The sequence below is a fragment of the Mustela nivalis genome (assembly GCF_964662115.1).
Source record: "Mustela nivalis genome assembly, chromosome: 8".
Classification (NCBI taxonomy): Eukaryota; Metazoa; Chordata; class Mammalia; order Carnivora; family Mustelidae; genus Mustela; species Mustela nivalis.
This window is the reverse complement of record NC_139027.1, coordinates 57,661,915-57,689,464: the sequence shown is the minus strand read 5'-3', so window position 1 is coordinate 57,689,464 and position 27,550 is coordinate 57,661,915. Positions and strand designations below refer to the sequence as shown.

Genomic DNA, 27,550 nt, shown 5'->3' with positions numbered 1-27,550 from the left:
TCCCCTACTATTATTGTTGACGTGTTTCTTTGATTTTGTTATTAATTGGCTTATGTTAGGGGCATAAATATTAACAATTGTTAGATCTTCTTGTTGGATAGATCCTTTTCGGATGATATAGTGTCCTTTCTCATATCTTATTACAGTCTTTGGTTTAAAATCTAATTTGTCTGATATAAGGATTGGCATCCCAGCTTTCTTTTGATGTCTGTTAGTATGATAAATTGTTTTCCATCCCCTCACTTTAAATCTGGAGATGTCTTTGGGTTTAAAATGAGTCGCTTGCAGAAAGTATATTGATGGGTCTTGCTTTTTTTTTTTTTTAATCTAATCTGATACCCTGTATCTTTTGATTGAAGCATTTAGTCCATTTACATTCAAGGTAACTATTGAAAGATATGAATTTAGTACTATTGTATTGCCTGCAAGGTGACTGTTACTGTATACTGTCTCTGTTCTTTTCTGGTCTATGTTAGTTTTGGGCTCTCTCTTTGCTTAGAGGACCCCTTTCAATATTTTTTGTAAGATTGATTTGGTGATTGCAAATTCTTTTAGTTTCTGTTTGTCCTGGAAGCTTTTTGTCTCTCCTTCTATTTTCAATGACACCCAGCTGGATAGAGTACTCTTGGATTTATATTTTTTTCAATTAGTACCTTGAATATATCATGACAGTCCTTTCTGGCCTGCCAGGTCTCTGTGGATAAGTCTGCTGCCAATCTAATGTTTCTACTGTTGGAGGTTACAGACCTCTTGTCCCACATGCTTTCAGGATTTTCTCTTTGTCTCTGAGATTTGTAAGTTTTATTATTAGATGTCAGGGTGTTGACCTATTTTTATTGATTTTTGAGGGGTTTTTTGAGCCTCCTGGATTTTGAGACCGATTTCTTTCCCCAAATTAGGGAAGTTCTCTACTATAATTTGCTCCAATATTAATTTACTCCAATATGCCTTCTGCCCCTTTCTCTTTTTTCTTCTCCTTCTGGGATCCCACTTATTCTAATATTGTTTCACTTTATGATATTACTTATTTCTCAAATTCTCCCCTTGTGATCCAGTACTTATTCATCTCTTTTTCTCAGTTTCTTTATTCTCCATCATTTGGCCTTTTATGACTAATTATCTCTTCTGCCTCATTTATCCTAGCAGTTAGAGCCTCCATTTTTTATTGTATCTCATTAATAGCCTTTTTGATTTGGACTTGGTTAGATTTTATTTCTCTAAAAAGGGATTCTCTAATATCTTCTATTTTTTTTTCAAACACATCTTTTATCTTTAGAATCATTATTCTGAACTCTAGTTCCAGCATCTTAGTAATGTCTGTATTGATTAGGTCCCTGGCAGTCATTACTACCTCTTGTTCTATTTTTTGAGGTGAGTTTTTCCATTTTGTCATTTTCTCAAGAGAAGAATAGATGAACAAGGGAAAAAAATGTTAAAAGAGTAACTATGATCCCAGAGAAATGTACACTAAACAATTCAGAAGAGACCCAAAACTGATGGGAAAAGGAAAAAAATAGAATATGATCAGGTAGATGAATAGAAAAGAGCCATACACTAGTTTTGGGGTAAATTTTTGTTTTTTAGAAGAAACTGCATCCCAAAATTTTAAAGAAATAATTTATATACACATAAAACATAAGGCTAAATACAATGAATGGATAGATGACTGTAAAAATGAAAATTAAAAAAGATTTTAAAAAGGAATTAAAAAGCTGGCTGAAAAAGAAAAAAAACCTCAAAAAAAAAAAAAAAGAAAAAAGAAAAAAAAAGACCCCCTTCTCAGTGCACCCTCAGAGAAAATTTTAAAAATTAAAGTTGAAAGACCAAAGAATCATGGAAAAAAACCCATGAGTTCTATGTGCTTTATTCTCCTAGCAATGGAGATGTGCACTTCTCATTGATCAGTAAACTTGGTCTGGGGGTTATGTTTTTGCTGATCTCTTGAGGGTGGGGCCTCTTGCCATGATTCTCAAATGTCTTTGCCGCAAGCAAAATGGCACCACCGTTGCCAGGGGCCAGGCTAAGCAATCTGCTCAGGTTCATTCTCAGAAGCTTTAGTTGCCTGAACACTTTCCGTACAGCTTTGGAGGACAGGAATGAAAATGGCAGCCTCCCAATCTCCCACCCACCTGGTAGGACCTAAGAGTTTGGTGCACCATCAGAGAAAAGCAGTCAATCCCTCCCATCTCCCTGGTCTCCAGCTGACACTCTGTGCTCACCAGGCCTGTGATAAAACATTTTTAATCCCTGGTGCTTGGCCCATTTGGAGTCTCCAGACCCAGCAGATTCCTACAGTGCATTCTCATGCTGTTCCACCCAGGAGAAAAAGATGAGTCTCACCAGTTCTGCCATTTGTTGGGCCCCTGCTCCAAGAGCAGTGGCCCTCCTGTGTGGTGGATCCCGGTTTATGGCAACCCCGAGCTGAAAGCCCACCCCTTGGCTCACTTTTTGTGACCGGCTCCCCTGCTCTGACACCTGGGAGCTCTGCCACACTCAGGCTCCCTCATGTTTCTGTGACACCAAGAGTCCTGAGACCACACTGTCCCAGCAAGTGTTCCACTCCCCCACCCCACCCCCCACTTAGCCACTGGAGTGACATTCTTCAGCAGATCAAACTTCTAAAAGTTCTGATTTTGTGTTCTTCTGCTCTATCACTTGCCAGGAACCAGCTGATGGAAACTCCCTCCCCCACCCCACCCCCAAACCCCATGATCTCTCTTCTCCTATATGGCCTCAGATTCACTTCTCCGCACCACCTACCTTACAGAAAGTGGTCACTTTTCTGTTCATAGAGTCTCTGCTATTCTTTTCTTCATTCTCCAGTTGAGTTCATAGGGTAGGTGTTCTGAATGGTTTGGTAGCTATCTAGTGGAATTCCTTGGACCAGAAGAAATTCAGGTTTCCTACTCCTCCATTGCCTTGGCCTCCTCCCCAGGCCCTGTTTTCTTACATTTTCAATTAGGTTCTTTTGGTATGAACATTTCTGGGGGACTCTGTTGTGAGCAGTTCTGGAATTGATGGGTATTGTTACATGAATGTACATTTGCCTTTTTGTGTGTGTGATCTACCAGAGGGAAGGATCTTCATTTGGCTGGAAACCTGGGATGATTTAGTCTCTACTATTTTGGCCTTAATTAATGAGCAAATGTTTCAGATACTTAGTTATCTTATGGATATAAAGAGACATCTTCAACAAATCTGTACCATAGTTAAAGATGCATAAATTGTGTGTGCTAAGAATGAGCAGCCATGTTGACAGGAGCAAACTGCTGAAAAGATTTAGTGGAATTTAGCTCTCTAGCAAAAGGGCACCACGGGTCTTAATGCTTCATGTCATCAAGTTTGTGTAGTGCGCATTTCATAAAGTACTTGGCTTATGCTAGGTGTTGTTTAAAGGATGATATCCAGGGATGTGATGCAGTGGATTACAGGGAGAAAAACAACCCCTTTAGAAGAACAGCAGCAGTTAAACACCTGAACTTGCAAAAGCAAAACAAACACACAACCAACCAAACAACAACAAAAAGACTCCATGAGAGTGCTGTTGAAGCCACTTCTCTACTTCAGGCATCCTCCCTGAAAACCAAATTTCATTAGAAATATGAAAATGGGATAAAACTTTTGGGACAACTTCTTGACTGTTCAGCTTTTCCTTCCAAGATCCTTAATTATCAAATCTTTAGTATAAGGGATCCAAGCATATCTTATCCATTACATTTATTCATCTGACAAATGTGGGCTTGAAAAGTTAAAGCTGGCAAGGAAGATTTTGTGGTTGGAGGATCTCTTAGTGTTTTCTGAGATTGAGATTACTTTTTTTAAAAAAGCTTTTCAAGGTAACAATTGGCATCACAGAAGGCCCCATGTCACAAATACCAATCCTACACAGAGTAATTCATTAGCTGTACTTCTTTATCATTGAAGAGTGGTCACTGCTGAAATACAACCTATTCAATGAGATTTCTTGTAGATGGAAACATCATGGCTCCTCATCTTCTATTTCTAGCAACTTTTTGTTACTCCAGGAATGTCAGCCCAGCTGACTTTCCCGTGGACCCTGAGTCCTGTTATTTATGAAATCAGTGATTCTATTCATTATGATGTCACAGTAGGACTGGTTTTATACTAATTTTAGAAACTCTGTTCTCTTTGGATCAGACAAGCCATCAAATGGCCTGGTTTGCCTTTTAGAAGGCAAGAAATCAAAAGTATTCAGTTATGATTTTTAAAAAATCTTATTATTCTAGAAAACTAGATATTTTTCTTGGACACATAGTAGAGAGACCCATGATTGCTTTAAGGATGATCATCCAATTACATTCATTTTAAAATACTCCAGTTAGAAGAAATATCATAACAAGTATGTTAAATATTCACTGTCAGGAATGCACCATAGGACCAAGGTCCTGCCAATCCCAGATAGCACCTTCAGGATTTTTTTCAATTTAACATTACTAAAATTTTGTTGCTTTGATTGAGGCAAGATGAAGAAATAGTAAAGTAATGCAATGTGTGTAGATAAAAATGTAAATGTTAATTACTGTGAAGCTGTCATAGTTGTCAAGCTTTGTGCTCTATGAACAAAGGAAGGATATGATAAGGATATTTTACCCAGCCTGGGTAAAATATATGTGAATTCATGTTTTTCTTAAATACAATTGGAAATATTGGTCCTTATATTTTTGTCCCTTCAAAATATTAAATTTGTCCTAAGCAAATAATTTGATATGTGCAAAGATTTAGCTACAAATTGATAAATAAACTGGAATTAACCTAACATTTAAGTTGTCCAACTTTAGGAGAATAAGTAAATAAATGATGGTACATGCCTACAATAGAATTCTTGTAGTCACTTGAAAAGATATTGCAGGGGAGTATTTAATGACATAATAAGATGATCAACATGTACTAAATGAAAGATATAGTTTGCAAAATAGACAGTATTAGTTTTCAGTTCTTTTTGGGTCACATACCTCTTTTGGAATGTGAATAAATGCACATTTGTTCTGGGTTTCTTATCTCCTATCTCCTCTTTTCCCTGGCTACTGTTATCACCCTCTTGTTTTATCATGAGTGGTTTTCTCCAAGCTTTGATCTTGGCAGTTTACACACACACACACACACACACACACACATATATATATATATATTTCTCCTTGATATGCAAATCAGGTAACTCATATTACAGTGGACTTTGAAATTTCTTCTAAATTTTATGTAAACAAAAACTTTCATACATAACTTGTTTAAGATGGGATCAACTGTTCGTTCAGATGATTTTAATGTTCTTAGTGCTCGTTTTTTGTGGGTTTTTTTAGATTTTATTTATTTGACAAAGAGAGGGATCACAAGTAGGCAGAGAGGCAGGCAGAGAGAAAGGGAGAAGCAGGCTCCCCGCTGAGTAGAGAGCCTGATGTGGGGCTTGATCCCAGGACCCTGAGATCATGACCTGAGCTGAAGGCAGAGGCTTAACCCACTGAGCCACCGAGGTGCCCCTAGTCCTTGTTTTTGATGGTCGTTCATCCATCCGTTCATCCTCACATGTAAAACACTGAGCACAGCATCAATTTATCCATTCAAGTCCTTTCTGAACAACTACCTTGAACATGGCTTGTCAATGGTGAATAAGACAAATCTGGTTCTGTTTTCTTTATGTTTCTGAGAGAAGCAGACATCAGTTAGCCACTAAAAACAAGATGATGATGCTACAAAGTACAGAAAGACAGGAGCATATGGGCATATACTGGGGCTCTCAGCCTCTTCTGAGGTTATCAGGGGAGCCAAGACCCTAAGGGTGAATTGAGATTAGATTAGAAGTTAGAGTGCATGGGAAGGAAACAGCATTCTGAGTAGAGGCAATAGCACGTGCAAAGGACCCTGAGTCAACACTTGACCTGGATTCCTATAGGTTTTCATAATTTAGAGAAGGTATATGCTTAGTCATTGGCAATCAAGAGAGGTATAAATATAACTGTTTCAACGGACTCCATTCTGTTTTCAAAGTTTGTTTTCCTCAGTTGTATTTCGAAACCAGAAGATGAATGTCTTGCAGTTATGATGAACTTCCCAATAGCTCCAAGGATATGCAGGATGTCTTGTCAGAAGTAAGCCAGCAAGGTTTCAACTATAAACCTCAGATGTGAACACCTGACTCTCAATTGCCTGGAGGGTCCCCTAGGTGGCTCAGTTGGTTAAGGGGCTGATCTTGGTTTCTGCTGAGGTCATGACCTCAGGATCCTGGGATCAAGCCCCATGACCAGCTCCATGTTCAGAAGGGAGCCTGCTCATGGATTCTCCATCCCTCTCCTGCCCCTCCCCCTGCTTGTGCACTCTTTTTCTTTAATACAAATAAATAAATTTCTTAAAAAAAAATAAAAATTGCCCTGGAAATTTAAAAAGTGATATCTCAAATTGTTTGAAAAAATTAAATTCCAAGTTCTGAATCCTTCATATTCTTAATCTTTCATATTCCTTTGATATTATGTGAGATTAATTGATATTTCAATAATATTTGATAACTATTATTTTGGTGAGGGCAAAAAGGGTTCTGTTTGCCCGTAATGTATATAGATGATCTGATGTGCTTCCTTTGAAGCCTGTTTAAACATCTAAGTAGATGCAAGTTCACCAGAAATTATAGGTAGAGTAGATCATTTTGTAGTTATCTTCTGATCACTTGACTGCACTGAACCTTCTTATCAAGTTCCAGTTATATCAAATTTTGCAGCAGGCTTGAATCCATGCAACCAGACTTTCTGGAAGAGAAAGTTCAGTGTAAGTTCAAAGGCAAAGGATGTGACAGAACCACTTTGCAAATATGAACGATTGAAAGAAACATTATTTCCCCACATTTAAGCATTACTGCCCTCCCACTTCCTGTATAACATCATGTAAGATAATATTGCCCACAAATGCCCAGACAGATGCTGAATTATTTATAAGAACAGGCTACTGATGTGAATTGGAGAGAAGAAATAACAAAACAAGAAATAATGTTATGTTACTGATCAAGTAAAAGGACATAAGCAAATGTGAGTGAACAATATTGCTAGAGATTTACACCCACAGGAAAGCTGTATGCTGTCACTTGGTTCATGTAGATCCTTACTTGAGAATAGAAACAACACCTGGGGAATTAGCTGTACTGTATTATTTAACGTTTTATTTATAACTTTTCAGCAATTTCCATAACCAGCATTATTTAGTCACAGATGTCTTTGCAATCAGGATCACAGGCTTTGACAGCCATATTTTTTAAGAGAGATGACTTGTGGTATCTCTCCAATATTAGACAATTTGGAATCTTCTGGTCCTTGCCTATTCACTATTGTGTTTTTATAACAGACTACGTCAGCAGTGGCAATTAGAAGATTTAGAAGCTCTATTCTAGTAATCTTTTCAAAAGAAATGTCTAAAGACTCTGTTTCTAAGGACTTCATTGTTCTGTCTTTTCAGACGTGAGGGGCCTAGATAGTATTTAGATTTTGGCCATAAGCCAAGAGGAAGTCTCAATGGTTACCCCTGGGCTTAGGGTACAGGAGAGCCAGAAGTCTTAAGAGAGCCCTTTCTCTTCTCAGAAAGTTATTTTAGTTTGGAGATGTGTTCCCCAAACCTTCCTGATGAGCCACATTTACTAAATCCTTCTAATTTTTAAGGACCAAATCAAAGTTCTTTATCATGTATCAAACCATATCTAAATGAAATCGTAGGGGCGCCTGGGTGGCTCAGTGGGTTAAGGCCTCTGCCTTCGGCTCGGGTCATGATCTCAGGGTGCTGGGATCGATCCCTGCATCGGGCTCTCTGCTCAGCTGGGAGCCTGCTTCCTCCTCTCTCTCTCTGCCTGCCTCTCTGCCTACCTGCGATCTCTACCTGTCAAATAAATAAATAAAACCTTTAAAAAAAACTAAATGAAATTGTAGCTTTAACAATTAAAATATAAATAATTCTCTACACTCCTTAGGATTTAGAAAGCACACAATGTACCTTGCAATGTATTTTCCTCCATGAGAGTAGGGACTTTATCAGAAAGTCAGATTTGTCTTCCTTTTTTTATCTTTCATTCTCAGTGTCCAGAACTATGCCTGGCACAGAGTAGGTGCTCCATAAGTCTGAATGCATGAATAAATGAGTTTAAGCAATTAAAGTAAACAAGAGCAGGGTGTCTGGGTGGCTCAGTCAGTCAAGCAACTGCCTTCAGCTCAGGTCATGATCTTGGGGTCCTGGGTTTGAGCCCTACATTGGGCTCCCTGCTCAGTGGGGAGTCTGCTTCTCCCTCTGCCTCTGCCCTTGCTTGTGCTCTCCCCCACCCCCACTTCTCTCAAATAAATTAATAAAATCTTGGGGAAAAAAAAAGTGAACCAGAGCAGAAATACCAGTATAACATATACATATAGACCTTAGTAATCTGGAACCACAAAATTAATTCACACTTAATGCCCACTTTATGATGACTTTGAGTCTCTGCCTGGCACTCAGGAAGTTAACTCCCATCAAATATGTCCAGGTATTTTTTAGGGGTCCTGAGAGTGAGAGCTATGCATGTGTGTTTAGAAATGTAGAACCTGCAACTCTTTTTCTAGTCAGACTGCCTGTAGCATTGGGAGAGAGGTTAATGATTTCCCCTTTGCCACTCCACTCCAAGTCTAACCCTTGACTTCCCATAGCATAGCTGAGACTAAGCTGCAATTTTGGGTAGGACTTGTTTGAAAGTTTAGCACAGGGGAAGTACAAGATGGTGTATATCTCAATGATTGCTTCTCTTAGAGCCCAGCAGACCCAAATCCAGCTTCATGGGACTGGTGGAGCTCAATCTGTCTCCAAGTAGCAAGTGCTACTCCACGTAGTAATGCCTGCCGCTGGGAATCCCTTGAGCTTATCTTCACTACTTGAAATCCAAGTCTGAAAGAGAAGGAAGACTCCTCATCCCTGAGATCGATGGCTTTCCTCCCAATTCTCTGTCCCAAGAGCAGTCTTCTCCCAGGATGAGTGACAGTGTGAACATTCTCTCATTTTAAGGAAACTCCATTCTTCTCCTTATGACCATCTCTCACAGAGGTGCAAAGCCAGCATATACATAGCTTTAACCCTACTAAATTGCATAATAGACCTCTTAGTTTATGTTGAAAACAGACAGCTAGTATGATATTTAAAGTTATTTAAGGTTGTTCCTTAGGCTTTAACAGACATGTAGTATGGGTACTTGCTTTATATTTGTGTAACTAAGTATGTGAGTATATTTTCCTCCCAAACAAAGTAATGGTTTGCCCTAGGGATAAATTAATGTACTTTTTTTTTTGTTTGTTTGAGAAGAAGTCTTTTGCAAATTTTAAATAAACACTTTCTAGTTCCTAGTCATTAAATTTCTTAGGAGTGATTTTCAGCCAGGAGGCCATATTTCAATTAACGCAGGCTGGGCTAAACACACTATAGCACCCTCAAGCAGAAAAAGAACATTAGTGGAAAAACTGGTGATGTCCAAACAGAGTCTGTGGCTGAGTTAATAATACTGCACCATGTTAATTTCTTAGTTTTGACAAATATAGGAATAAGTAAGATGTTATTATTAGGGGACACTGGATGAAGGGTATATAGAAACTATTTGTACTATTTTGTAACTTCTCCATAAATCTAAAATTATTCCAAAGTAAAAAAGTTTATGAAACATAAAACAAGCTGGGACATTGATTTCAGGCACCAGAATGTAACCAGTTATTACAGTTGATTGTTGAATTTAATGTTAATCTTCTTAGAAACTAAAACAAACAGGGGAATGGGTAAATTGTATGGTTCTTGTAAGGAAAAAAAATGATACATTATATTCATTTGAAGATAGAAGATTTTCCAGCTTAGGATTTTAGAAGGAATTTACTGCATTAATGCTTATGTAAGAAATCATGTGTAACTTAAAGGATAAAGTATTCAATTACTGTTTAATGAAAGAAAATAATTGATCCAAAATAGTTATTTAAAATGTTGTGCCTCAACAAGCTCAAGTACACAACTTAAAAAACCTCATAAATTTTTTTTGTGGGGTCTGGGGGACGGCAACAAAAATTAAATGTCCCAGGTATGTGACTTTTTAATTGTCTAACCTAGAGAAGTTAACGATATAGGAAGTTAGGATTATTGCTTAGAGAACCTAAATGAGTGAAACTAATACATCCTTTAGGCTGTGTCTCTTCATTAAAAGGTGCTGCAGCTTACTTTTTACCAGAGATGGGTCATAAAATCATTGATTAGTTTTATAAATGGTCAGTAAAACTGATTAAGGTGTATTAAATTGAGAATCTTAGGGTGGTAGGTTATCCGTCTTCCTTCTTATGACAGCCTACATGAGGCCTATAGGAAGTACCTGTATTTATTTTTATCCCCAAATCTTTGAATCTGCTCAAGTAATTGAGCAAACACATGAAGAGAATTCTGTAACAATTTATAGGTAAAAGATGGTTTGGGCTTGAGTATTTTTATGAGTAACTTACCTGTCTACTACCGAGGTAGTACTACAAAAACAAACATTTTAGTATATTCCTGTAAGGTGTCCACCTTTGAGTGAAAGTGCAGACTGTGCATTCCTTACAAGGCTCACTAACTCCTCTGTGGTGGAGAATGTTAACTGTCTACCAAAATCTGTGCTCCCATTTCTCAGCCTCCTGTAGAGCTGATGAGGATTTCTTGTCAGAGAAATGTGGGAGAAAGCAATATGGTCAACTTCCACCTCACTTGTCTGGCCCTGGACTGCTCTCATCTTTCTTCTGGATAGCTAGAGTTGAGCAGCCTTGGAAACTACACGTTGAAGATGGGGGACCCAGAATGACTGTGTGGAGCAGAGTTGTCTGCCGAACCAGAGCCAGTCACCTTAGGTTGAAACACAAGAGAGATGATTCCATACTCTCTCTGATTTAGTGGGTCTTAAGTTATAGCCTCTTAGCCTACCTTGTTTAATATACCTTCAAAAACAGGAATTCTGGCAAAATGTGGTAGGAAGTATGAGTTGGATCTATGATCTTCTCTCTGACCCTGAATCTCTGCCTTGGGTTTCATGAAATCGCAGGTGCCTTCAGGGACAGGACAAGACCTACGACACAGTTTACACTAACCTGGCCATCTGGATAGGTCAAACATCCTCTCACTCACCCATCAGAGCTGAACAGAGAGGAAAGGAGAACGTTCCTCTTCCCCTTGTGAGAACCCCTTTCTAGTTTTCTTACCATAGCAGTGGGCGGGAAGAACTGAACTCATAGGCCAGACACGGTTTCTCCTATTATGAGACCCAATCATCCCACCATCCAGAAAAGTATGGCAAAATAAATTCAAGGTTTGGGGCGCCTGGGTGGCTCAGTGGGTTAATGCCTCTGCTTTCGGCTCAGGTCATGATCCTAGGGTCCTGGGATCGAGCCCCGCATTGGGCTCTCTGCTCAGCCAGGAGCCTGCTTCCTCCTCTCTCTGCCTGCCTCTCTGCTTACTTGTGATCTCTCTCTGTCAAATAAATAAATAAGATCTTTAAAAAAAAATAAATTCAAGGTTTGACCAACTGAATCAGCCATTCCTCCCTTGGATAGCAACAGCAAGTTGGTGGGGATGGAAGTTGGAGATCCTCTTCCCTTCATTCCCCAAGAAGAGAGGAGAGTGGAAGTTCTATGTAAAAATGTTCCTACTCAAACAAGCCAGTCCTTCAACGTGTTCCCTCAGTCGATCTGTTGCAGGAGCCAAACAGGCAGCATCCACGTCAATATTAGAGGATGCCTGCCAAACAGGATGATTTGGGATTTAGTATTTGGTAATAGTGACTTTTTTGGGCTACACCCTCTGGGAGAAGACCTAGGAGCCTCGGGTATAAAGGTAATGAAGGCCTGACAGCGGGATAACTGCCTGGGGTACTCCAGTCCTGCGGCCGGTCCTGGGTCACTCGCAGACAGACCCCTGACATTTGTGGAGTCTCAGCCAAATACATCAACAGAGTTATTTAAATGTTTTAAATCAAACTACCAAATTATAAAATAGCTGTCATTCTTCAACCCACAAATTAAAACATTAAGAAAAAAAAAAAAGCAAGAAAATTGTCTTACAGCAGCTACTGCAAAACAACACTTTGTTAGGCAATCTGCTATCCCATTAACGCTGAGGAGAAAGACTGGGCCAGTTCATCTTCTGCTTCTCTTACCCCAGCGCTTTTGCTGCTCAGATCCCACCCACCCTTTCTGATGCAGCGTTCATTTCTGAAGTCCACCGCAGCCGAACCCATAATCTGTGACAGCATTTGGAGGCAAGGCAAAGGATGCGGGGTAATGTTTCCCCGGCGGCCTGAACAAAGTCAGTCAGGAAAGCAGATGTGGAGGGGTGGGGTCTCAGAGCACCACAGCTGAGACGCAGACCCGGAATGACAAAGCCCATGTGCTCTTTAACACTTTTTTCTTCTTTTTTTCTTCATGTTTGTGACATATGGGGGGCTCCAAAGCATGGTCCTCCCCGGCCTGCATCTAAGGGCAGGGTGTCTTGCAGCTTCTCCTGGGAAGGCATTCAAGTTGCCTTGCCATTGTCACTGGGGCCACTCCTGCTCTGTCTGTAGATTTAATCTGTGGCTCTGAGGGTGAGAGTTCTCTCTAATGATTCCTTCATTAGCGTCCTGAGGAGATAGACTTATTCAATTTCCTAATAGACCTCTCCCTGGGGAACATGAGACAGGAGCCCTCGAGTTTGCCCAGAGGATATTTAGGTAGCATTAGCCTGTGTATTATCTGAAAGTATCCTTCCACACCAACAGTCAGCCAGGGCCCCTGGGCAGAATTCAGGCATCTGGGATTTTGACTCCATCTCCAAGCTCCCTTCATTTCCAAAGTTCCCATTTTCATTCTTTTTTTCCTCAGGGCTTACTGAGTCCTTCAGCAAATAAACAGGGCTTCTGCTTCCCAGCCGGGCTACCAAATGCCTGAGCTGGGGCTGCGTGTCAGCATTGCCCCTTCTCTAACCCTTATTGCTACAGTTCATGCTCAGCTATACCTTCCAACAATGATCAAAGGACAGGGCCAGCAGCTTCATACATCTGTCCCAAGTGCCTAACAATAAACTCACATGGACCCCAGGGCAGACTCTTGTCTTTCAATCCCCGCTGGCTGGTGGGCATCCGTCTAACTCACCTGAGAGCTGTGCCAAATCATTGACCCCGATGGTCAGAAGGGAGAGGGGCTAGCATACAGCCCTGTTTTATGTCATTTAAGATTGAGACTTCATCTGTCAAAAGACTATTCCCACCCACTTTGGGTTTGGACGTGTGCATTTAAATAGGATTTATAGCCTGAAATCTACACCACGATTATACAGATAGCTTTTAGGGGCTCACAGGCTCGCAGAAGACCTGTGGATAGTGAATCAAAGATGCAGCTGCCCTTAACCATAGTTTTGGTGAGATGAGGCAGAGGGCTGCAACAACCAAAAGAAAAGCCTTGAGCCTAAATCTCATATTTAATAACATGATATTGAGAGGCTTTGTCCTTGAGAATGCTGACAAGAAAACGGACGTTCAATTTTGAGGGAAACGTAGCCGACTTATCTCAATACTTGGGGCGATAAGTTGTCTCCTTTTCGAGCATGGGATTGCTTGCTCTTCAAGTCCTGAGAAACCAGTACAGACATAATTAGGGCTCAGCAAGGATTGAGAGATCCAGTTAGAAAGCTTCATTCCCATGTCAGGCATCTCTAGGTCCATTTGTTTTACTTTTAAAGTAATAACTGAGTATTTGCTATGTCCAGGCACTAGACTCAGCCCTGCCCCAGTATTTTCTCCTCACCGAAAACTTCTGTAAGTCAAGTATTTTGTATTCACTCTCCAAATGACAGAGCTGTGGGGGAGGGGGGGTAAGTAATCTGCCAAAAAGTTCTCAATGAGCCAATCTCAGAGCTGGAGCTGGAACTTCCATCTGTCAGACTGCAGGGCCCTCTCCATGAGATCACTCTGTCTTCTACAGTATTTGCAAATATGTGAGTGTCTGGTGTTTGGTGCAAATAATGAATGTTAAGGGCATTCAGGTCCGGTGTGGGTTAAGAGTACCTTCACTGCAAATGTGAGAGCTGTCACTGCTCAAAAAATAGAGAAATGAACTGATGGCCTTGTTATTAAGTAATGCAGTTAAAATCACATTTGAAGGTAGAGAAATTTATCTGCTTCTCAGGCTAAAAAGCCAGAAAGTTTAACCTGGGTAGAAACAACCCTGAAGTAAGTCAGAATGCCAGATCCTATAACATGTTGGCTTCATGTTTTCTGTAAAGTTAGGCTAGACTTTTTCTTTCTTTCTTTCTTTCTTTTTTTAAATTCAGGAATCTGTAACAGGTCTTTCATTTTTCCCTAGTTAGGTTGAAGTTTGCTTCTGAGGATAAATACTGGAAGGAAGGAGAGGCAGCAGAGAAGGGTCTTCACATCGACACACACCTGTCCTTTCCTCCGCACCAGGGCAGAAGTTTCAGTGGAACATTCGAGGCCTCCAAATTCCATTTGTTCTTCATGTCCACCCTTAATGCCCCCACTGTGTGGAAAGAGCTCATCATCCCGGGTTCACGATGTTATGACGCATTTCATTTGGGAGTTTTATGTCACCAAGGAAGTGATTATAGAACAATATGTGTTCGACAACCTTTAGCAACATGAACCTTTATGAGCATGGCTTTGGCATTTCCTTTTCTGTCCATATTGAGCTAAATCTGTGGCATGAAATGGAGGGAGGCTGGTGTTGATTTTGAGATGAGAAGCAGGACTGTAGACCCGGCCCCTTCACAGCCTCCACATACCAGCCCAGCTCTCCATAGATAGAAACTTGTAAGGATGGGTACTTTCACTGAAGTTGTTTTGTTGTTGCTGTTGTTGTTAATGATTCCTTATGTCTACCTCCTTATGTCACCTTGAGTCTTCCATGTTTATTTATATCCCATGAATTAATCTTTTTGAAGAGAGAAGGTGTAATGTAACAGTTAAGTACAAAGACTTTGGAAACAAATGGGTAACCTAGGTCATTTTCTAGTTGTATGACCTTGGGAAATAATTTCATTTCTCTGAGGTTACTTTATATACTGGGGGGTCTGAGGGGGAAATTCCTCCTGTTGAGGGTTCTGCTGAGAATCTTTTTTTTTTTTTTTTTAAAGATTTTATTTATTTATTTGTGAGAGAGAGAGAGTGAGAGCGAGCACAGGCAGACAGAGTGGAAGGCAGAGTCAGAGGGAGAAGCAGGCTCCCTGCGGAGCAAGGAGCCCGATGTGGGACTCGATCCCAGGACGCTGGGATCATGACCTGAGCCGAAGGCAGCTGCTTAACCAACTGAGCCACCCAGGCGTCCCTCTGCTGAGAATCTTATATGTAAAAGTCTATGAAATTACCTAGCAAAATGCCTGCCACACCATCAGGGCTCAAGGAGGGTTAGGTACTATCATCCCTGATTTTGTCTTTCATGTTCTAGTGTCCTGGTGAAAGGGCTATCACTATTTTTAATTCAGCAGGTACCCAACAAGGCTATTGATGGTGTCTGTGTCTATACCAGCATTTCTTGATCATCAGTACAGGTCATGGAAGCAACGTATTCCTGCCTTAGCTTTATTCCTCTCCCTGTTATGTGTCTGGGCAGCCTCCACCTTCTCCTTCTCCGTCATCCTACTCCAGCACTTATTACCTGCTATCAGAATCAGGGTGGAAATGGTAGGCATACCACTACAGTTCTTAGTATAGTTTTAATCAAAACACTATTCCATATAATACCATAACATTAGGTGACTCCTGCTTAAAAACAAAACCAAAAACAAACGCCCAAAACTATTGTGTGGACCAAAAAACGTATTTGGTGATTGGATTTTTCTTTTGTTGTTGTTGGTTTTTTTCCTACCAGTCATGCAATGTATACGTAATACAACTCTGAGACTATTTCAGAACCAACCTGCAAGAAGTGAAACATTTCACAGACTAGAAATTCCATTTAAATCTTTGTTTCTACCTGAGTGGACAAAGAGTTAGGAATTGCTGAGTGGTCTACCACCAAGCAAAAGGGTAAGGTAGGTCATCACCAGTGGGGTATCCTAGCCCAGTTGACATGATCTCAGCCACACTTCCTTATGCAACTGCAGTTGCCCCTTATGCATCACTCCTGCTCTGGGCCAGCTCACCCCCACTCTCCCCTGCTGTTGTGGCCATGCCCACAGATGTCTCATCAGTGCAGTGGTCTCTCTTCCTGTCCCAGGGAATTAATGCATTCATGGAACTTATTAAAAGGGGTACCAAATCTGAAAAAGGAAATCAAAATGTGGTAGAGTGGGCAGAACACAGTTTGGGGAGTCATTGGTAAATCTGAGTTCAGTCTGAACTTTAATACGTTCTGGCTGTGAGCCTCTGAGTAAGTCATTTAGCTTCTTGAGCCAGTTACTTTATCTGTGAAACAGTGCTTCTTTCATTCACAATGATATATTTGTTAGGTACTTATTAAGTGCCAGGCATTGTTCTGGGTGTCCACTGCCGGCAGAAGGGGGTTAGGGGTTGTAGGTTAATGGTGTGGGTACAAAGAGTCCAGTTTTAAAAGAAGTCAGAAAAGGATTCCTTTAGAAGGTGACATTTGAGCGAACACTTGAAGGAAATCAGAGAGTGAGCCATGAGGCTATCTGGGGGGAGAATGTTCCAAACCAAAGAAATAGCTAGTTCAAAGGCCCTGAGGTAGGAGGGAGGCTGGCGTGTCCTAAGAGCAGCATAAGACCAGTATGACTGGAGCAGGTGAGCAAAGCAGACAGTGACAGCAGATGGGGTCAAGGGAACAAGAGGGAGCTGAGTTGTGTGCTGTCTTGTAGGCCATGGTAAGAACTTGGGTTTTTGCTTTAGAGAGGATGGGAAATCACTGGAGGGTTGTGAGACTAGGACTTGTGTTCTGGAAGAGTCATTCTGGCTGCTGTGTTTAGAATAGACTGCGGGTGGGCAAGGCCAGGAAGCAGGAACATGGGTTAGGAGGAAAAGATGATAATGGTTTGGATCCAGGGAATAGTTGTGGAGGTGGGTTGGGAGTTGGTTACATACTGGACATTTCTTGAAAGTAGAAATAATAGGGTTTGCTGATGAACTGGATTGAGTGTGAGAAATAGGAAAAAGTCAAGAAGGCCTGTGAGGTTTTTAGTCTGAGCAACTGGAAGAATTGTGTTGCCATTCAGTGAGATAGTTAAGGCTGGGAGAGGAACCAGATTTGGGATGGGGGGAGCAAATGGAAAATTTAGTGATAATAACACCTGCCCTGCCTCCCTCACAGAATTAAATGTGATGATTTATGTGCAATTTACCCTCCAAATCTGCCCGTTACTCCTAGTATTAAAGAACTCTTTCTCTTTCTACTCAGAAGTGGTCTTTTCTATGGATAGTCCCCACTCTTTCATATGCTGGTGGTTCCAATTGGTGGTGGGTGAGGGGTTCCTAGCACATGGACTCTTGGATCGGACAGGTATTATCGGAGCTATGTTTAGGTGGATATTTTAGGATAGGTCCTCCAACCGTGACTCAAGTATGAATTAACAGTTAATACTTTAATTTCTCCCTAGCAGAATATTGTTTCTAATTTTTCTTTCCTATAGCAACTGATGTTGCCATGCAGATCTCTTGGTTGCTATGAGATGGTAACATTACTCTGCCCAGTGATTGGTCCGGGCGTCCTATGCAGTGTGGTTCTCACTCAGGCGACTGACACTGAGCTGTTACTATGGTGAACTTTATAATTTCCTTGGATTGGTGGATTTCATAAATAGGTCATCAGTGGAATTCATTATACTCCATAAGTAAAAATGAAAAATAAATATCATAACTTTTCCCTGTTATCAACATGAAGGAAATTTTAGCTTACTAACATAATGAATCTCCTTTGGATGACTTCAAGCCCTTCTGAGAACTGGAGTGTGATGATGATGGTGTGCTCAATTTTGGGTGGGAAATAGCGTCCCTCTTGCTTGGAGTTGATTCTTCAGAGTTCAGGACATCAGGCTGACCAGAGTTTGGAAGGAGGAGGTGTGTGTGGACCGAAATGTAAACTCCCTTCTCTCTGAGGGATTCAGGGTGACTCTGGGGGTCCGGGTGTGGAAGCTCAGAGGGATGTGCGAATTAATGCAGCATTTTAGGATCAAATACTCTTGCGGTATCAGGAAGGCGCTAAGATTTGGGTTATCAGACTCACTCCAGAAAGGAAAGCCACTGAGATCTTATGGCTTGACCCAGGGTCCCAAGAGTCCAGGCAGACTTAGACTAGCTGAGTTCTCCGCCCTCCCACCCCCTCTCCAGCCTCATATGCAGGTGGGTAGGCAGATTCTTTGCTTATCTCTACTCTACAGTTAATGGGGTGGGGGGTGGAGATCGAGGAATGCTTTTTAACCCTTCTAATTTTGTGACCGAAGTCCCTTCTCTAGAAGAAGAAGTGGGAGAACGATGGAAGAACAACTTCGGAGGAGAGATGAACTATTTAAAGTAAATCAGATCTACCTTCTCTAACACTTGACTAACAGGTCTTGTTTGGAGGGGTGGGTGGGGTAGGGGATGAGCTGTATGAGAAGCAGAGTCAGGGAGCTCCAAAAGAGAAGAGGCAACAGATTAGGGCGCTAATATTTGACTCCCAGAGCGGATAATTTCTAACACCCCCTTCCTATAGGACCAAATTATTTTTGGCAATAATCACACAGTGAAACCAATAATAATAGTGGCCAGAAAAGTAATGCCTTTTTATGAAATGTTCTATCCTATCATTAAAAAGTTAAAAATAAAATAAATATCATATTCCATAAAAGGAAAAGTCTTCTGGAATAATACTTTTAATTTGATTAACGTATTTTTTGAAGAAACAGATGGAAACTATGCCTACTTCTTGGTCTTTCACAATAATGAACAGTAATTCTACAGTTTCTGCTTTTGTCATTAACTTCTGCAAATTTGTCAGTGACTTTGTCAAACTTGTTTTTCTTCCCATTTCTATGAAACATCGGTCTCTGATCAAAGAACACTTTTTATTAATTTTAATTTTGAAAGGCTTCTTTCACATGAAGCAACATATTTAAGAAATAGGAAAAGTCTTAAATGTAAGGACATTTTTGGCAGAGATGCGTAAAAATCCTCTTTCACAATAAATAACAGAAAATTTTACACACAGTAAAAAACAAACAAACAAAAAACTCCAAGAAGTCACATAGCATGACAGAATTGAAATAAACCAAGTTCTGTTTGTCTTTACAATGAACTATGCCACCATTATATATTTTGAATCAATTGTTTGTATGTAAGAATACGTAGTACCAGAGAGATACGGGAGGCTTGTGCCCAGGACAAGCTTTACTGTGTACTTACCCTCAGAATGAATGCGTGGAGTTGATTCTCTGAATTAGCTTCCATGTAGAATATGTTTATTAAAGGAGAAGCAATAAAAAATGTGCTAAATTGAAGTTTATGCTTATATTATTAAAACCCAATAGCAATTGCTACAGTTCTTTAGAACTTAGCCCAACAAAAGATCTTTTTTGGTTGGGGGAGAGCGATATATTACTGACTTTTTTTTTTTTTTAAGATTTTATTTATTTGACAGAGAGAGAGAAATCACAAGTAGGCAGAGAGGCAGGCAGAGAGAGGGGAGAAAGTAGGTTCCCTGCAGAGCAGAGAGCCCGACGTGGGGCTCGATCCCAGGACCCTGGGATCATGACCTGAGCTGAAGGCAGAGGCTTTAACCCACTGAGCCACCCAGGTGCCCCTATTACTGACTTTTTTTAGAACTGCTTGCCGTGGTGCTAATAGAAAGCAGACTGACTTTTCAGTTGGTTTATGATTGCTTTTAAGTCTTCTCTAGGCCAGGCACCACCCCAGACTGCTTGTCCCTGGGGTGGACCGCTCCTCCTGGCCCTGGGGCCACGAAGAAGCAGAATCACTATGATCCTGCCTCACTGGAGCTGAACGGTGTAGTCAAAGGCAGTAACGCAGAAGTTTGAAGGAATGACAGAAAATCACTGAGATGCATTTGGTCAGCAAATATGTGCTAAATCCTTTGACCCTGACACAACCAAATGGGTTTTCTTTTTTTTCTTACTCTCATAATAAAAGGGGGAAAAAAACCAATCATGCATCATTAGCTGAGTGTCCTTTCCCATTAAAACATTAGTGATTCTTGAAGTTTCGTGTGCTATTCGTGCCAGCTCTTGCGTGGCCCAACATTTCCACCTGAATTTTTGTCTTTTTTCCCCCCTGTTCCATGGCATTGTTTGTTTGTTTGTTTTTTTAAAGATTTTATTTATTTATTTGACAGACAGAGATCACAAGTAGGCAGAGAGGCAGGCAGAGAGAGAGACAGGAGGAAGCTGGCTCCTGCTGAGCATAGAGCTGGACACGGGGCTCGATCCCAGGACCCTGAGATCGAGACCTTAGCCGAAGGCAGAGGCTTAACCCACTGAGCCATCCAGGCGCCCCCGTGGCATTGTTTTTGACCCTTAATTTCGTTTTGCACTGAACTCAGCACTGAGTTTATCTCTACCAATAAAACACGGGACATGCTTTGCTGAATCTTCAGAACTGGTTTCGTCATAGGGGCAGTGGAATTGGAGGCATGAAGTTGCAGAAACCATTATGAGGGCTAGAATGATTGGTAAAAGAAGAAGGAAGAAAATACAGCGGGATCAAGACTTACCCTTCCAGGTTTATTATGTATGATGCTCCCTTTTTCTCCTGTCGCCTCATCAGACGGATATGTTTAGATCCATACTTGTATTAATAGATGGTCTCTGGTGTAGGGTGATTTAAAAGCTCTGGAATTCTACCACTAGTTCTGTATATTCTTTTAGGTTAAACATTATTTGCTCTCCCGGGACCTCTGGGAAGCACGTACTTACGGAGTACAGATGCCATTTGGAGAAGTCGCACATTAAATCTCTAATACTTCGGTATAAATAAGTATATTCGTTATCCTCGGCTATCTGAGGAAGGATGGGACCCTTGGGTATTCAGAAAGTTATGGAGACATCTCTTAGCTCGGGTCTGCTCAGCCTTGAATGTGTGCCTTTGCTTTAAGGAATTTCAGTTCTCATTCTCAGGAAAAACAACAACAACAACAACAAAAACAAAACCAGAAAAGATCCACCCTATTGATGATAGGCCTGAAGGAACTTAACATGTAAAGGATAACGTGTTTTAATCTCTGTTCTCACTCAAGAACCCAGAACATCCTTTTGGTCCACAACACAGCCCCTCTCTTCACCACAAGAGTGCTGGGGTCTTCATGCTATCATTTGTGTCTCATTTTTGTTCTACTCACATATGTCTAGGGAGAGGGTCCTTTGAGATTTCTTCTTGGCTCTGCTTCAGGCTCCATAATAGCAATGGATCCACACTTCTTAATACAGTGAGGGCAGGTGGCAGTGATCCAAAGTGGCCTTCACGGAGTGAGTTTGCATGAGTGGTATTTTCAGCATGCATTAAAAAATCTGGAGCCAGCCAAGACAAAAGCCCAGACTGACAGCATGCCCCTAAGAAGGGTGCCTGCACTAAGGTTTAAAAAAAAGAAAGAAGGAAAGAAAAGCATTTTCTTTCCTAATGAATTGAGTTAATGTGCTGTGCCAGCTTTTGTTCCTAGGACCATTGTATGTGTGCGTGTGCGTGTGCGCATGCGTGTGCATGCCTAGTTGCTCACACAGCTACTACTCAAAAAATCAAAAGGTGTGGAAAGTGTAGAAGTGACATTGGAGAGGGTTAAGAAGGCAGCCAGGAGGGTATCTACAAAAGTTGGTAAGAGCAAATGAGGTGAACTTGACTTTGTCCATGGTTTGCCTCTTGTTAAGTTTTAAACATGTATTTGTGTCAATATATAATCCAAGAATGTTCATTAACTGCCTGTCTGGATGATTCTGGTCATCATATGTAACAAGTTGGAAATCGGACGTACTAGAGTGGATCTGGATGTGGAATAGGATCTATTATTCTATGGGTTAGAATTACATATCTAAATGTACTACTGTACTTAAATCCACTCCCTGTTTCTTGAGCCCTTGTCCATCACTCTGTATGGGTACTTCCCCAGGAATGTGTAAGTTAAATATTTCAAAATAAAAGTCGTGCTGATTGTTCCAAAAAATTTGAAATACCTGTGGCAAAACTTTCCTCTCTGAAAAGTATGCGTTAGGAATGAGAAGGTCATTGGCCTGGTCATTTTCCCTCCGTGGGTTAAGTTTTCTCACCCATGAAAGTAGAGGATGAGGCCCACAGAAGATTTCTCAGACTTCTTTCCAGTTTTATTTTTCTGGGTTCTAAAAGTGTTTTGTGGTGTGGATAATCTCCTCACAATTTACTCAGGGCTGCCTTCACTAAGAGGGGTTCACCTGAATTGGAACTAGCAGGTTGTCTGGATTCATTCCTCATCTCCATTATTCTTTTGGGATGAAGTAGAATGAGTCTTAAGTGAGGACATTACAAGAGCACACACAGGTCAGCATGAAGACAGAGAGTGACCGAGACCTGTCAGCATTTTCCCCCAGACAGCTGGAAAGAAAGCAGACTGCCGTTGCTGCCTCACAGCTTTTGTACACTGACCTGTCAGCATGAGAAACCCAGCCATAGCTGTGCAGCCATGAGCCTTTTCTGGAACCCTGCAGGCCTTCCATGTAGTAGCTGTCCTGCAGGTGTTTATGCAGGAGAGAGAAGTCTGTGCACTGTATGAATTACAGGAAGTGAGTCTTAGGGTTAATATTAGGGCAGGTTTCCCCCAACCTTTACCCTGTTGGGCTATTTCTTGAAATTCGCTCTATACCACAGAGTGCCTTGAAAGGGTTTTTTGTTGTTGTTTTGTTTTTCTTTAGTATTTCCCGTGTAGGAAATCAAAAGTGTCTTCTACTAGCCTCTAGTAAAAATTAAGTAATTCTGTACCATTGGTGGCTTGTGGTGATAAAAACCCATTCTTCTGGAAAAGGCCTATTGGCTAAGAATATTGATTAATATGTTGTGGAGGAAATTGGTTGCAAGATATGATCTGCCTCTACATCACACATATTATTCAATTTGTAGATGTAGAACCATACTACTTACAGACAAAACTAACTTGGTTTGCCTTTATAGCCATTTTCTGAACTCCTACTCTCTGTCAAGCAATGTGCTAGGGAAGAAAAGATCACAACTACCTTGCCATAGTTAATACTCTTGCATGTCCCCGTCTTATGGACTGAATATTAGTGATGCCCGCCCCCCCATAGTTCAGATGTTGAAACCCTACTCCCTACCCGGCTTGTGGTGGTACTAGGAGTTGAGGCCTTTGGAGATAATTAGGATCTGATGATGTCAGGTGAAGGGAGCCCTCCAGAATGAGAATAGTGGCTTCAAAAGAGCCACAAGAAAGCTTGCTTCCTCTCTCTGCTCTCGGCCATGTACAAGGAAGAGTTGACAATTTGCCACCCAGAGGAGGACACTCACCAGGATTGGGAGCTCTGGCTACCTTTGACCCCTGAGCAAGAGAGGTACTGAGCTCAGCTGGACTTTGCCCTTTCACCTAGGGGATGATACGGGCTCCCAGAACATTTAGAGGAGGAACAGAAAGAGATCTAGCATGCTCTGATGAGAAAATCTGATGGTGGTTGGATTCTTGATAATATGTAGGCTTGAAGGAATTGTCCTATCTCAGCAGGATTGCCTGTCATGGGGTGACAGAGACATGCTGAAGGGGATGGCCACCCACCCACTTGCCAAGAAAAATTCTACCCTCCTGCTAGTGGTATGTTCCCTCCAGTTCATAGATGCTTCCATTAGATGGGGCAGCACCTGAATTAATGGGGGAGATAGACTTGATTGGGACAGAATAAGTCTTGGCTGAGAGAGAGAACCAGGTGGGAGGGGGTTGACCTGGATGGTGATCAGCTCTAATTAGCTAGCTCAGAAAGACTGTCATCACCACCCAAACCATACCAAGTTTAGACCATGACTGTTCCCTTCTTGATAAACTGTGTGGTACTTACTGTTCTGTATGAATTCAGTTCTTCTCAATAAGGTTTTCTTTCTTTCTTTTTTTCTTTCTTAAAGGTCCCCTCCTAGCACAGGGAGGTCTCTGAACAGGGGTGGCAGAGGACAGTTGTGCCAGCTGTGCCTGGACAGTGATGCCTTGTCTTGGGGAAGGACAGAAGCAGCAGCTGGATCTGGCCTGCTCAGCTTCCTGAGCTGAACTCTGGCCCAGGACTGGGTCAGCTGGGGGAAAGGAATACCTTTGTGTAATTGGTCTGCATTTTTCTAGTTTGTGCAAAGCCTCTTAAATGCTAGTGGTATGTGACCACTTTCCTGGTTGGGGCCAGGAGCCCTGTGCAGTGGCATCCTGGTACTCAAGATGAATAGCTCATGGGCACATCTGAGTGGAGTCTACGCCTCTTCAGTTGGCCATATAGTACTCTTGTACCTAAAGGGAGCCAAAACCTTGGCATTCAAGCGTTCCATGAATGATGGTGCTGGTCTATCTGGATTTGATGAGGGCCTAGTATCCATCCTGTATGGGCCCAAAGAATCAACCCTCTGCTCTGAGAGGACTCCAACAGCTGTTTGATCTAGGGTGAGTCACTTATACCTTCAGATTCTTCATTTCCTTACCTATTTAAAAGGGGATGACATTTTTTACTTTAAAGGACTGTACTGAGGATTAAACAGGAGGAGTTTCCAGAGAACATTTTGGGACCTGTATATCCTGAACAAATGCAAATGTTAGGCATGATCATTACTCCCCATGCACACTTAGCTTCTGATTCACCTCGGGATGGGAAACCAGATGTTCTTGTTTCCACGTTGTGCAGTGGCCACTTCAAAGTCTTGGGAAGTTTACTCAGTGATGCTGGTATGAATGGAGCCCCCATGTCCTGAAAGGAATGCTCTCCTGTGAGCTCTCATTTGCTTTTGTAGGAGACTTCCTTACAGATAAATAACGCTGCTCATGGAAACCTCAGAGAGAAAAATCTTCTATGTGCCACGAAAGTTCTGTTTTTGTTTTTGTTTTGTTTCTGGGTTGGTTTTTGTGTGTGTGTAAAGTTGGATATCCATGAAAAGTAAAAAAGCAAAAGATTAGGGGACAAGCAAAGTTACGAATCTGACTCCCTTAAAATGAACTACAAAATGTTTTTGTTTGTTAATTTGTAAATGGTAAGAATAAACGTTTCAGTCAGACTGAGACAAATACCAGTCTCCCGGGCTGTGTGTTCCCCACACCAGAGAACGCCATCTACAGCATCCTTCCCTCTTTCCATCCTTCCAAACCTCCCTCTCTTTTGGGTCTTTCTCCATGCCATCATAACCCTCTCAACTTCAACAAAGTCCTCAACAGGGGACCCATGGCTGGGTTCATGGGTGGGAGGAGTATGAATAATGAGCTTGAGAAATTCTCCTGCCCCCAAATGTTTCCTTAATATCTCATTGCTGATGACGGAAACCCTGTTATGAGCCAATTCCTTTAGATCAAAAAATCACCTCCTATTAAAATCTAAGTGGCCCCTGGAAGAGTAGCATATAAAACTGTTACACCTTAGTGTGAAGGACTTGATCCAGGAGCCAGCAAACTTTTTCTACAAAGGATCATATGGTGAATGTTTTAAGCTCTAAGCAGTATAAGGTGTCTGTTGCTGCTACTAGCTCTGTCACTGTGGGATGGGGACAGCCATAGACGGTACATGACAAATGAGCACAGCTGGGTTCCTATAAAATTTCACTTACAAATATAGGAATTGAGCTGCATTCGGCCTGTGGGCTGTAGTTTCTGACCCCTGACCTAATTGAATCCTCTCAAAGGGAGTGACCAGCTGTGAGCAGGGAAGGGGGCACCTGTGCCTGATGTGGGGTAGGGGGAGGTGGTCAGTAGGATGTGTAGAGGTGGGACAAAAAGCCGTCGGAGAGGTGGACCTTATAAGCCAAACTTCATAAGAGTTAATCCCGTTTCATGTAGACATTTTCTTCTGAGTTGAAATTATCTGACTCAGTTTGTTTACTACATATATATTTCCAAAATTTTTATGGGGGTACACATTTTCCACTGATTTTAATTTTATTTAGTCTATCATTCTTATTTAGTATATCAGTTGATATTGTTATATACAGTATACACACACACACATTATATTGAATACTTTCTGACGCTGGAAATACATTGTGGACAGTCTAAGAAATGAATGGTGTTCTGATTTCCTTGAAGCTGTGCATGAAAGAAGCTTTTACTCTTTTTGTCCAGACAGCAGTTTATTTCTGGATCAATAGTGATGGATGCATGGTGCTTGGTCTTAGCTGGGACATGTTCTTGAGGTAAAAAAGAGATTTGTAAGTCTTTTTGAGCCTCATTCAGGTGTCAGTGGGCACACAGGGGAAGGCCCGCAGAGCTGGTGTCGCTGACCCACACCACAGAGGGTGTGAGCTTGTGCAGTGTTCCAGGAGCAGGGCGGGATTTGACCTCAGACATTACTCCTCTTTGCTAGTCCCTCCTGTGACAGGCAGTGCAACACGGAAGATGACAAATTTAGAATGAGGAATGGAGCCTGGAGCCATGGGCTGGCAAGATGGATCATAAACACGGCCTCTGAGACAACTAAAATTGACCACGGAAGTGGGGAGAGGAAGGGCAGTGGGGTCACAGAGTGGGTGCCCTCATTTTACCCTGAGACATACTGGCTTCTCTCCGCCTTTGGGAATAGGCCCAACACGGTGGAGACATGTGGAGACAGTCTAATTATCTTTTTATACATTCATAAAGAAGTTTATTTTTGGTAAAGGCACTCCAACTGGAATATACTTGATTGGTTTACATTGGAAAAGTAATTCGGGGCTCATCATCCAAATTACATTAAAAATGCTGAACTGTATTCCAGTTATTACCTAGTCGTGCTTGCTTCATACTGTATCAGGGAGATGGAGTAACAGGGAATCACAGGGCCTGCATATACTCGGTGTTCCTAAATATGAACTGATAAGAGACAAACTGTGCTCTTAACAAGGGATTATTAATGGGGCAACTGGGGTGGTTCAGAGGGTTAAGCCTCTGCCTTCAGCTCAGGTCACGATCTTGGGGTCCTGGGATGGAGCCCAGCATCGGGCTCTCTGCTCAGCAGGGAGCCTGCTTCCCCCTCTCTCCCTGCTTGCCTCTCTACCTACTTGTGATCTCTCTCTCTCTCTCTGTCAAATAAATAAAATAAAATATTAAAAAAAAAAACAAGGGATTATTAACATCCACTAGATGTTTCATACATGGGCCCCTTTCCTCAGTCTACAGAATCTTGTCAGGGGTCAGAAGACCCACACTGTCCGGGCCGCACTGTCAGCCCTGAGGGAGAGAGGGGTGCCGCATCTATACCAGTGAGGTGTGTCCAGAGAAACAGGATTTCTTGTTCCACATACACAGTCTGTTATTCTTCACAGTAATGCTCCAGCAAGTCACCACAAACACTGAATGAGCAAATACTCAGCCATTGCTCCCGGGAGAAACACAAGAGTTAGGTTCCTTTGAGCCCCTGGTCACGACATTGCATCAGCAAAAGATGACCTCATTTTATCTGCGTTTCTTTTTAAAGACACCTAATTCAATAGATATTG

The 27,550-nt window shown here is 41.6% G+C and overlaps 1 protein-coding gene across 3 annotated transcripts in view; it reads left to right on the top strand.

Annotated features, from left to right (window-relative positions):
* The first annotated feature begins 3,748 nt into the window (after positions 1-3,748).
* Positions 3,749-27,550, top strand: part of LOC309872474 (uncharacterized protein) — a 172,277-nt gene continuing 148,475 nt past the window's right edge. For 2 of the 3 annotated variants that reach the window (XR_014315877.1, XM_082746709.1), the window contains exon 1: positions 24,362-24,539. Coding sequence is in view for 1 of the 3 variants with exons in the window: in XM_082746709.1 (XP_082602835.1) it covers positions 24,481-24,539 (59 nt within the window). In the remaining 2 variants the exon portion in view is untranslated. Of the gene's footprint in view, positions 4,195-24,361; positions 24,540-27,550 lie in introns of those variants that run through there. The other variant, XR_014315876.1, reaches the window with a different exon arrangement.